Raw genomic sequence first — 12,755 nt, 5'->3', positions numbered from 1 at the left:
CCAGTTCTCCGAGCCTTCGAAGGATGTCTTCAGGGGCACTTTTAACCAACTTTCCACGAGTGCCGGGTAATTGTCTTTGGACCCTAAGGCTACTGTAGCCGGGCATTGTGTTTGGGAAATTTGTCAACTAAAGAAGCTGAGAAGTTGCTCGGCTAAGAGGCAAATCAATTTCGGCCAGGCCCTCAGATCTATGCCGAGAGAACAGCTGCCCGGGGTGAAGTCGGAAAAATCGGGGGTGCGGGCATTATATGTTATGTGCTATATATGTAAGTGCCCTTTATTGATATTTAATTTATGTTCTATTTGCGAGCAGTGGCAGCATTGACGACACAAATTACATATTGACACGCTGATGGTTTTTTAATATGCACACACTCACACAGATAGCCAGAGCACTTACACAAAGACCCACCTACGCACACACACTGTGCAACAAAGGCGACCACGTCATCTGGTTCTGGGTTTGGGTTCTGGGTTTGGTCTCCTCCGGTTGAAACAATAAAAATGAAATTCATTTAATGAATTTATACATTTAATTTATTGGCGCGGCTTTTTATCAAAATTTGATAAAAAGGGGAGGAGAGCGAACCCGTCACGGATGTCGGTTACTCCGGATTCCCTCCATTGCACAAAGCTACAATTACAGATACAGCTACAGCTATAGCTACAGATACAGATACTTTTATACGGATACGCTCCCTTGCCGCGGACATTAACAGATGCGGTTATGTTGGTTAACAAACATTTTATTGGCAGTTCAATTTCGATTTTTAATTAAAGCGTGAAATATTTTTGGACGTCATTTATATGGCAATAAGTTCAATGAGCATTCCCCGATCCCAGAATTAATTTTAATTTATGGGAGGGGCTTAAAAGAAGGCCAAAAGTGAGAGAACTTAAAGCCACGTTCTAAATATTTTTCACGTGGCTTACTTCTGTTGGATATTGGGGCTTTGGGGTCTTAGTCGCCGCAAATCCAATTACCTCTCGAAAAGTTCCAGAAAGGTATTTATTTGATATTTCCAGCTAAGGGAGAACACTGAGCCCTATTTGCAGCCACACACAAAAAAAATACAACGCCAGTGCAAACAATATGGATAACAAATGAAAATGCAAACTCAGTTCGGGACTACATCGAATCATCTCTATGGCTTCCCTCCCATATAAATGCCTGCTTATGTATATCATTTTGTACTGTAGTGCACCCTGGTGTATATGTGTAAATGATCCAACATTTGTGCGACTATTTTTCCGCGCCTTGAATTTAATTCGAATTGAAACAGAAACAGTACCAGTACTAGCACCAGAAACAGAGGAAAAATAGTTGCTAAATTGCAAAGAGACAATGGCGACGGCAAAAACACAAAAGCATCGATACAAATGCGATTAAATTACAAGCCTTAACTACTCGGGAGGGTGAGAGGGCTGAGGGGAACAGGTTTAAGGGGGTGTCACCCTGTAATTCACATTAAAACCATACAACACGAAAAATTCTCCAAGTCTGCAATTAAGCAAAAAGACCAAATGCGAAAATTAAAAATCGATAACATTAAATTGAGCCTATAGCTGATGGGAGGGGGATGGTGGCTATAGTCTATGTATTTTAATTTTATATATAGAATTATATGTATTTTCATTCATACAAAAAGTAAGGAGGCACACAAAAAGTAAGAACTTAAGCGTATTAAATTGGATTTGATGGAAAAGCTGCTACCAAACATGGGACAAATTCCACACATGCATATACAATATGTGTAGAGCTTCATGTAAAAACGATAAGGGATATAAATTTGCATTTTCTGATGCATGAATATGCGACTAAATTATCTGCTATCCAATCATCTAAACGATCAATAAAATCTTAATTGGAATTTTCTTTAAATACTTATTTTAGAACTAAAACCGATGGGTGGTCAAAGCAAAGTCATTGTGTGGGAATATTAGAAGCACCACCATATCTATATCTTTATCAATTCTTATTCCATCCTATAGTGGTATGCCTCAAAAGAATCGTAAATCGATTATCTATTAAACTGCCTTAAAAGTCATGAAACATTTTCTTTACATTTTTTGCGGTGGAGCCCCTTGAAAAATTGTGGATACTCATATATGTATGGCCACTTCCTATGAGTGCATCTTGGTCAATTTCCTTTAGCTGAATACCTTGACCGAATTGTAGATTGATTCTATATTAATCTTCCTAGTAATATTGATTATATAATATAGTTTTTCAAATTTGTTCGTGTGGAGCTCTTTTAAAACGTCGATAATAAAGTATTGCCTTAATTCCAAAGATTTAAAATTTCTGAAAATATTTCTGAAATATTTCTGAAATATTTCTGAATATTTCTGAATATTTCTTGTTTTATTTCCAAGAAATTGGAAAAAAGGCATATTTTTATAAACACGTCCTTGGGGCCTAAGCCGCCAAAGGAAGTAGAAATTCCCGTTCGATAAACATTCCCTCGTAGGCATAACTGCCGCCTCATCAATTTAGTGTTGACATTGGCCCGGCCACCGAAATGTAAATGGAAATGCATTAAAAATTGATTTACGCCGGCTATTTACGCTCATAAATTTGTAGCTATTTAGCGGTTCTCCAAAACAACCAACAAATTGTCAACACACATTCACAAACAACCTCAAGGCAGCTCAAGAGCCGGAGACAAAACCGGAGGGCAGACAAAAAACTGAAATATTACACTCGAATATTAAAAAAACAAAAAGGGCCAAGGGTTGGGGGCATCTGGCTAGGGGGTGGGGCACAACAGGGTAAAAGGAGGGCACATGGTCACAAAGACAGACGAAACGAAGCGCAGCGGAAGCCACGCAAAACGAGAACAAAAACAACAGAGGAAAACATAAATGAGAAACAAAATAAAAAACATAAAACATAAAAATAGAATTGACAATGCGTTGACAGTTGGCTCGTTGATGGTGGAAGGGAAAGGGGGAGGGGGGAAGACCCCTAGTTCAGGGGCAGAGGGAGGCCCACAGGATACCAGCCAAAATTCCTGAAACTAATCAGCCATGAATAGGGTTTGTTTTAAGAAATAAGAATTATATAACTTGGAAGCTATTCGAATATAATCTAAATTATTTTAATATTTCATTTTATTTTTAATCTTAAGACTTAAAAACCAAAATTCATACCCCAAGCCGAAATGAGGCATCAACTATACAGAGTGTCATCATTAAGATCACATTTATGAGAATCGGAAATTATGGAACCCACTCATTGAAGCGTCATAGATGGGACATTAATTTTCACTGGAAATCGCTACGATTTAATGTCCTGCTAACGCATTGATGTCCTTCGGGTCATCTGTCACAAAGGCCCAAAAGGTCGCCAAAAGGTTTCACAGTTATTGCTGCTAACACAGCGTCGATTTCGAATGAAAAGTGTAATATTTCAATTTTTGCTCAAAATGGAAAACTAGGGGGGAGAACATGACACAATTTAGACTGCCCTCACCCCTGACCTTTGACCGATGGTCACTGGGTCCACCCCCTTTCATTAGACCTGGCCACCAGTGGCCACCACAGGGCACCACCTCCATTGTCCGCCGGCATTGTCCTGCTAGTCCTGCATGTCCCGAATCGGGTTTATTGTTATTGTTATTATAGGAAAGTGTTCCGCCTGCAACTGCCTGCCGAACGGAAGTGTTTCGTCCTTTTTGTCGGCTGCACTTCTACGGTCTTGCGACGGGTTGGGATAGGATTCGGGGCTCTAGGACCTGGGACCCATTGAAAAATTGAAAAACCCCGGGCACGCGCCATACAGAGACTAATGACGAGGACCGAGCTGCGGATATTCGATGAAGTGCTACTTGTCAGATACACTGTTAAATAATTCCTCTAATTTTGTATTTTGTAAGATTTAACTCCTTATTTATGAAATGTTTTATAAAGATACTCTTCATATTTAAAGATACTTTTCCACATTAAAATCTCTTCTTTCAGTGGACTTCGGCATCATCCCAGTCACAACCCCTAAGAATTCCCAAGGAGTCAACAATCTATCCATCTGTGGGTGGATGTATCTGTATCTGTGAGTCGTCCTGTACAGATACATATATATTTATGTCTCATAAAGCCGGGGCTAAATGATGCAAGCAATGCCCCTTCGGATGTTTCTGCTTTTGGCACATGACAGGACAGCCCAAAAACCAATAAATGTTCTCAAATTTATTGCTTTTCATTCAAAAATTACTTTTGTTTGTTTCGGTTTTTCACAATCAAATCACACTGAAATCCATACCCATCCATTCCGGTCATCCCCTTAGGTTATTTGCCGGACAGGACATCAGTTTTTATATCGAAAAGTGTCAACAATGAAGAAATGCTAAACTAGACAGATACATAAAATTGCATGTGTTGAGATGTATATCCTTTGGAAAACAGCAACGCAATGAATTCCCTGAGGTGTTTAAAAAGTAACGACTAGATACATGGCCTTTTAGGAAGATTAAGTCATTGATCAAGTTATCTAAAAGCATAGTTCTCGTAATTAAATAGTTAGTTTATGAGGTGCCCCCTCCAAATTCTTGAAAGACGATTTATTCGAAAATCATTTCATATTTTAGCCAATTAGGAGAACGTTGCCAACAAACAAGCATCACTAATTGGCAGACGTTTAACACTCCCCCAGACCCAATTCCAGTTCCAGTGCCTGCTCCATATGCTCCCCAAACTTTGAGGCCATAAAACGATCTCCAAATGAAAATTGGAGGCCTCGATGGAAAGGGAAATGGAGATGATCATCATCATCATTATCGGATGAAGGGGTAAAAAAAAAAAAGATGGGGGACGTTCCCCCACGTGCCGATCCCCGATCCCCCGATGATTAATTGCCCCGAAAATGTTTGTTTTCATAAACAATTTTTTTAATAGGCCCACTCGCATGTGTTCATTCGATGGGATCTTCGGGGGTCGACCCGGTGTGGGTGGGGTCAAAGAGTTAAATCGATTCGAGTGTTGTCGTTGTCGGATCTTAATGCAGATGACTCCGATGACTCCTCCGACGGACCGATGGAGTAGCTATTTTCGTGTCCTCCGCCTCTCTGATCGATGCACTCGTGTTGGGAATGTAAAAAGAGTTGATAAATCAAAATGTTTTTGTCTGAACGCCCCCGTCGAAACTGACAAATAAGTCGGGGCATTGGCATACTGGAGGTGTTAATTGGTAGCAATTAGGATGGCCTATAAGCGGTTGAAATTCATATTTCCCCACAGTCCCTAAAATAGACCAGAAACTCGTAAGAACAACAAAATGAAAAGAAAAACATCTTTCGGGAGAAATATATGAAATTTTTGTGTGTGCCACGAGGCTCCAGATTTTTTCAATTAAAAATAAAAAATGTTTTCAACAGGTGACAAAACAATTTTACGGCCCAGGAACTAAAACCACACGAATGCCATAAAGTGGGATTAGGGATTGGGGAGTCACTCCTCTGATGCCTTGTTTTGAGTTAGAGGGACCATCAAATATTTTATGCATTTTAAATTGCTGCTAAAAAAGCAGAGCTAACGTGCCTCGTCTCCTCGGCCACTTCAGCCCATAAATCTTAGGCCTCTTGAAGTTCAGGGCCCACAGGTAGATACATAGGGGCATCTTCTAGACAACCTGCCTGGACCAAGGACATGCCAACACTTGGCCTCAAGAGCGCATCAGCATTATGAATATGAAGCAATAATATTTTTATGAACCTCATAACGAGCCAATTTATGAGGTCATCTGCTATTGTCTGCTGCTCCTTTGTAGGTCATCCATTGGCCTTTGTCTTGCCGATGCCGTTCGGCAAAAACACATAAATAATACTTGCATCGATAGGGAGAACTGGTTTTCTTTTTGGCCAAAACCAGGCGCAAGACACAGCTGTGCGGCATGCGGCGAACACAGGTGGAAGTTGGCTCAGATACAGGTAATATATACTATGTACAGAAATAAGAGCGTTCTACAGACTTTTCAAAATGAATTATAAAATCTCTTATTAATTTCTGATTACAGTGTCGCATTAATCTATTAGTTCCGTATATCAACAATTAAGACACCTTAACGACCACCTCCATAAGCTTTAATATCACTATTCAATCGATTAGCAGCCATTACCTGAGCAGGCTATAAAAAATGCATTTACGACCTGAATTTGAATATTATTATTACTAACATTTAGAATTTACACCCGGTTTATAAATTTTTTCAAAAAAAGTAGAACCAAGTAGTCTGTAAACCTAAACGTCAGACTAACCTGTATGGAATCTCACAGGAAACCCTCATTACTACTCTGGCAGTCAGTTAGGAAAGTTACTAGTAGTAAAAAAAAACACCAGCTGTGAAAAAATTTCCAAATTCAAATATTCAAAATTTAAAAAGTTTATTTTGGTTTTTCGAATTGTTTGCAAAATGAGCCGACCGGAATTCAACTGGGAATACAGCCACGGTGGAAACCTAGCTCAGAGCCCCTATCAACAGGTAAGAAAGCTCACGAGGTATAAGGATGCACTTCATCCTGTGATTTGCTTGTAGAACCAGAGCTCTGCTTCCTGCGGTGATGGCCGCCAGTGGTTGCACTCGAACCAGGCTCAAACACAAGCCTTCATGGATGCCTCCCCACGTATGTCTTCCCATCCCCAATCGTCGCCTTCCGATCCATTTGCTGGCTACAATCAATCGATAATGAATCAGTATTCGAACTACAAGCCCAGCTACGGTCATTCTCAGGTTATGTAAGTGCTTGGATAACTAAGAAAGATCCCCTTTCTACATCAATTAATTTAAGGGATTCAATGGTGCAGAACGTGACCCCCACTCCGGGTTACAACAGATCCATGGGCATGAGCGAGTTCTCGAATTCGGGAATGCAAAATAATGGACTCGGTGGTGGCATGAGTGGTCGCTCTAGACGTGGTCGATTAGCTGGCGGCTTCGCTGGCAGAAATGGTAAGACTCTTAACTGTATTAAGATCCTGGAATATAAATATTCATCCTGCGCAGGTCTCAACGATCACAACCTCCCTCAAGCCCACCAAGGAAGCTGGTTCTAGAGAATTCAAGTGGTCCCCATGATCGGTAGTATTAATTTCAATGGCTTTTCGGCATTAGTTTGGACAAGAGTTTTATATGTCAAATTTGACAAGAAATAGTAATAAAACAAAAAGAACATCTAATTTACGACTTTTTCATAATTGCTTATCGCAAACTATAGTAAAATATTTGGCAAATAAATCAGGATCTCTCTCGAATGGTCGACCGTTTAATTGTAATCGATATTCAAATACCGCCGAGGGTCAAAAGGACCCATTAGCACGGGGTGACCTTTTGCCAGGGATCTGTTGGGGTGTTGTGACCTCTGTCAACAGGGATCTGTATGGAAATCACTGGGGGAGGGAGGGTGGCCTGACATTATGCCTGGCACGGGCATAAATAACAAATGCAATGTATTTGTATGTATAAATTATGATGATACTATTAGTTAGCATGTCATTTGGCAGCGGGTCTATAAATTACGGACAGGCAACAACTGCTTGGCACACACCCTCCATCGATTCCATGCGGAGATGTGCATCCGTTTTTTTCGGGAGTTTTTATTAATAAATTTACATATAGTTACCGATTCCGGGGGCCCAACATTTCGACTATGGATTCGGGATCCGGGTGGAGGGAGCTCCTTCCGTCGAATTCGCGCGCGTGTGTAATGATCTGTCGCCCTGGATCAGGGCAGCGGATTAATGGTAAACCGAACACATTTTTCATCGAACATTCTGATGCATTTCCCCCGATTTTCCATTCTGTTTTTTACAAGCGGAATTTCTCTACTTTTTGTTTTTTTCGGAAGCACACATTTTTTTGTAGGCAGCCCCAGTCCAGTGGCGGGAGTTCAGTCAACTGTCTGGAGTCGCTCCGGTTATGAGACCGTTCGTTGTGCTCCAAATACTGGGGGACAGTTGGTTCCGTTCCCCTTTGAAGAGACCTCTTGGACCCTTTTGCGGATCCCGATCCCCGGCTGAATGCCAGTCACGTCTTGGACAGACAGATAGGCCAAAGAATAGAGTCACTCCACTTTTTTTCTTCTCGCCTTCATTTTAATTCAGTTTTTGTTTTTTGTTATTCCGTGTTATATAGGTATATATAGCATTAAGTTAGTCCGTGACTGTGTGGCGAAAGGGTCACAAATAAATTAAAACAATTGAAATTTACATTAACATTTCTCTAGCCCGGGAGCCAGAGTCTTTACACCTCTTTTGTGGGCTTTAGTGGAGTAAGGTTGGGGTAATATAGACTTATAGGAACTAGTATTAGTTGGGAATAAAAAATAAAGTTTAAAAACATTGTTATACAGTTTCCAACCTTACTGTAAGAAGAATTATTTTCTTTCCAGTAAACCCAATTTATAGAGTATTCATTCTACCCGTATAGACCTTTCACTACGTATTTAATACATCTTTGGGTTTATTTTAGTTCGTGTTTCTATTCTCTTACTTTACTTCGTTTTCTTTTTCCCTTAATGTTGTTTTTGAATTTGTTTTCTATGCACTAATTTAATTGTGTTTTTATATTTATTATGTGCTCTCCTCAAGTCGCCTTTTAATGTGCCACATTTACGTAAAAATGTATTTTTAATTTATTTTCTAGTCGGCTGTTGTCGGTTTATCGAGCTCATCGGGTTCAGGTTTAATTTCGGTGTTTCGGTTTTTTTGGTTTTTTGAATTCGTATTCGGGGGTTTAGGTCCAAAGGAAACGGCCAAGGCGATAAGCACGCACCATTTTGGTGGTTTTTGAATTCAAATTGAGTTTTTATTTTCGGGTTTTAGTTGCTGTAGTTGCTTTTATTGCCCCGGCTTTAGTGCCGTGTAATGAAGGGTTTATGGGGCACTACAAACAAAAAGTTATATTAAGTAAAGCAGAAGACTGTATATTGTGTATATTGCTTTTGGCTTTAGAGGGCTTCAAGGTAATCAATCCGCGTCAGGAGATTAAACAGACATCGACTGAGATGGGCCTTCACCCATTAAAAATTAGAAACTAGTTGGTTTCAAAGAACCCTTTTCTTGATGAGACATTTAACATCAAAATCAGATAGATACCTCCAAACAATGGCAAATTGCAGAGGTTGAAATTATATAGATAGTTGTGCAATCAGCTATATCTGTTAGGAGTTAACTGGCCGATTCAGTAGCTCCGATTTCGCGTTGACAAAAAAAACGACGGAGTGGAGGTGTCCGGCCATCGGCCATAAAATCAACACTTTGGTTAGCAAAACAAACCGTTTAATGCAAAACAAACAGGAGGCGACAGCAACTAGCCACACCTGGCAAAAAGTGGCGAATAAAAAAGGCTGCTACTGGCCACATATTCGAGGGTGTATAGTGTTGATAAGGGCGTGTCCCAGGGCCAATAAAAAAGACAAAAATTCCATGCAATTTGTTCAACATTTTTGTTGAAAAACCGCAAAAATCAATTGGCAATTCAAGTGTCCCGGGGCGGCAGTTTAGTTCCTTCTCTTCACTCTTCACTCGGCTCCAATTCAATTAATATGCAAAACTTTTTAGTGACATTTCCATTGAGCGTAATTGAATCATAGACGCCCTACCCCTCGGGGGCCATTTTTCATGTTTCGTGTGTGTAATTCCAGCTGCCATCGAAACGTCCCAATCGGTGGACATAACTCCTAAAGTTGACAACTCTATTCGGCGTCCACCCGCTGGGTTTTGATGCATTTATCACGCTACTCCGCACAGCCCCCGAAAATCGAACCCAGATATCAGCGGGTGGTGCCCGGTGTCCGCTATCCGGTGTCCGTTGTCCGGCCGGGAAGCGATTAACCTTCGCGTGGAGTGGTGTCAGTTTAAAGTTGGCCATTAACACGCCATTGTTTGGCTTTTATGGTATTCCCACCCCCATCTAGAGACCCAGTAAAATCTCTAGTCAAAATCCGCGATCCAATTTCTTGGGAGGTGATTGATATGTCCATTTACTCTGGAGGAACCAGATTTTCTCACACTATGCAAAGTACAAGATACAAGCTCATCACTCCAAATTCCGTACTCCCCTATCCAAGAATTAGAGCTTCAAATCAGTTCGTTGGAGAATCAATCCTACATTCCTTGATGACCATAAAATACATGTGAACGGTCAAAAAGTAATCAGGAAATTGTTGCCATTATCGGAATCGGGGGAAGGACAGCTGGCATCGATTTTGTTTGTGTTTCCACTCGAATCGATAGAAAAAGGGAGCAGACCCAACAATTGCGCTAATTTCGAATTAAATTTTTAATCTCTCCAGTCGACGAGTAATTGCAGTCCACCCACATGCCGGGTTTCTTCCGGTCTCACCCCTAGTACGGGTCATCCATCCGCTGACCGCTGGTCATCGACAGGCACACCCTCGCCCTCACACAATCGGACGAAAAGAGAAAGACAAACGTCAAAATTAACGAAGGATTTGTGCGATTTAACGCTCAAAAACCAAACACAAGATGAAATGCGACTCGCTCCGTAAAACGAAATCAAAACTCACACAAAATTAAATTCCGAGTGAAGGGATGGATGGCGGGATGCCTGGATGGATGAGCTGGAGAAAGGCGACTCCTAAGCGGATTTGGAACGCCCACAACAATTTGTAACGGCCAACGGACAATGGACAATGGCCATGTCACGAGGCAGGAACGGGTGCGTGTGCCACTCGACCCCGGGACTCCCGGACACTTTTTTGGCACCTAGCCGGAGGGACAGCAGCCGGGTTTGAGTAGGGTCCACACTGAGAGATAGAAGACAAAGCAGCTCTATGTCAGTTGTGTCCGAGGGAAGTGCCTTGTGTAAGTGCCACTCTTTTTTCCACAGTGTAGCCACGCGCCACTTTCCAATCTTTTTGGGAGTTTTCCCTTTGTTTTCCACTTTTATTGGTGGTGGCTTTGACGCCCAAATAAATCCTCGAGTCAGACGCCGGCCAGTCAGCCGGCCAGCCAGCCAGGTGTTCCCTTATGACCCTAGGCACCAGTCCAAGTGGGTGAGGTGCACCCTGACCCTAACCGGACAACGCCCTTCATCATCGATTGGTGTGTACAATTCCTTATTGTCTCGCTTTTACGGTTCTCCATTGTGAATTCCTTTAATTGCTCTTGATTGAGTTTTATTTTGGGTGCATCGATTTTTCATTGCCAGCCACTAACTGCAACTGAAATAAAAATAGAAATAGAAAAAGAAACAATCAATAACAATGGCCAGCACTCTTGCTGTTGACGTGGCGATGACTCTGTCGAATCTTGACCATTTCATCTATGAATGGCAAAAGGACTGCCACTTTTATAGGATATATTTGAAAGAAAAAGTCACACTCTTTCATAGAGTATTTCAAATTACAGATTCATTCAGAAGAATCTTAATTATCAGATAGAAGATAATACAAGCTTGATTTTATTAATCTAAGGAATTAATCCTCTCAATATAACCTGGATGACATATAGCGGCTATTATAGCTATATTATAGCCTAACAAGTAGCCTATTATAGCCTACTACGCTAGTAGTAAGCCTCTCTCATATTCAATACCCCAATCGCTGAATATTGAAGCCCCTTCTAACCAGAATCCAATCCACTCCATAACTCATTCGAATTGACTCGAATAGGAAGCCCGTTGATGGTTTTGGGCCAACCCTTTGGCCGTAAACCAGGGAGCTGCATAAAAGTGTCAGGCAATCTCATAAACAGCACATAAAACCGAGTCTGCCTGGCAATGGCAATGGGACTCAATACCTATGCTTAAATCGTGGCCTGTGATTGGGATCGGGTTGTGGCTGGCTTTTGGAATATCTTATTTCATAAGCAAATAAGACACAAAGTAAACTCCCTTATGCCAGACACAAACGCACCGAGATGAAGACAAAGTTTACGCAGATTTTGCCGCAGAACCCCATCAAAATTCTGGCCACACGGCTGTTCCAGCTCCTGCTCCACCTCCATCTCTAGCCTACTGCTCACGTATCCGGCGAAAGGCCCTGGGGGATTACGCGCCAGCGAAAGGGTTCGCCACCGCACCTTCGAGGCGGGGTCCTTGCCGGGGGTTTGTTGACAAAAGCTTTTGACTTTCGGCTGTGGCGAAAATCGCGCCGAAACTTTGACCAGAAATATTCCAGCCAGACAAGGCAACACGCCCCCAAGGAGCAGGCGGCGGTTTTCCACGGCATTCATAAATTTTTGGGGGTTGTAATTGCGGAGGAGTAGGGGTAGGGTTTTCTGGCTTAAAGCCATTGGTTTGTGCGTGCCACAAACAAGTTAATAAAGTTGTTACCCGAGGGCCCAAAGATCTATATTTCAGGTTATTGTGAATATTCTCAAAAGACATATTTGGATGAGGGCTTGTAGGTAATCGATTTCCCTGCCAACACCTGCTCGCTGGACAAAGGATTACGCAGGCTCGGGTCCTGACGGTGCATCTGCCCGTCAAGTTATGAATAGGGGATGACCTGGAGGGCGGGGCGCGGGAGGGCCTGGGGCCGGGGACGCCTGCGCATAAAATTCAAATAAATTTCCAACTCTTTCCCCTGGAAGTTGGCTTCGTAAGTTCCATTTTTCATGATCAATGGGGGTGAGCACATTACCATTTAGTGCAATGCAACGCCAAGCGCGGCATTATCTTTCCCATTCACGTTTGGTCGGCCCTGCCACTTTCCGGGTGCTGGTCCCCATTTCTTTGAGTTCCAGCTCCTGCGCCTTCACCCCTTTCCCGGGACTGGCAATTCACAATTTTATTTTCA

At 41.9% G+C, this 12,755-nt stretch overlaps 2 protein-coding genes across 2 annotated transcripts in view; one reads left to right on the top strand and one right to left on the bottom strand.

The window, feature by feature from the left end:
* Positions 1-12,755, bottom strand: part of mre11 (double strand break repair nuclease mre11) — a 247,072-nt gene that overhangs the window by 187,161 nt on the left and 47,156 nt on the right. The gene's annotated exons all lie outside the window — the stretch shown is intronic.
* On the top strand, positions 6,280-7,170 carry LOC108132270 (uncharacterized). The gene is made up of 4 exons (XM_017251600.3): positions 6,280-6,475; positions 6,530-6,729; positions 6,783-6,943; positions 6,998-7,170. Exons 1-4 carry the CDS (start codon positions 6,407-6,409, stop codon positions 7,045-7,047), a joined length of 480 nt encoding a protein of 159 aa, XP_017107089.2. The 5' UTR covers positions 6,280-6,406; the 3' UTR covers positions 7,048-7,170.

This window comes from Drosophila bipectinata, chromosome 2L (assembly GCF_030179905.1).
Source record: "Drosophila bipectinata strain 14024-0381.07 chromosome 2L, DbipHiC1v2, whole genome shotgun sequence".
NCBI lineage: Eukaryota > Metazoa > Arthropoda > Insecta > Diptera > Drosophilidae > Drosophila > Drosophila bipectinata.
The sequence above is the reverse complement of the archived record's forward strand: the minus strand, read 5'-3'. Positions and strand labels throughout refer to the sequence as shown.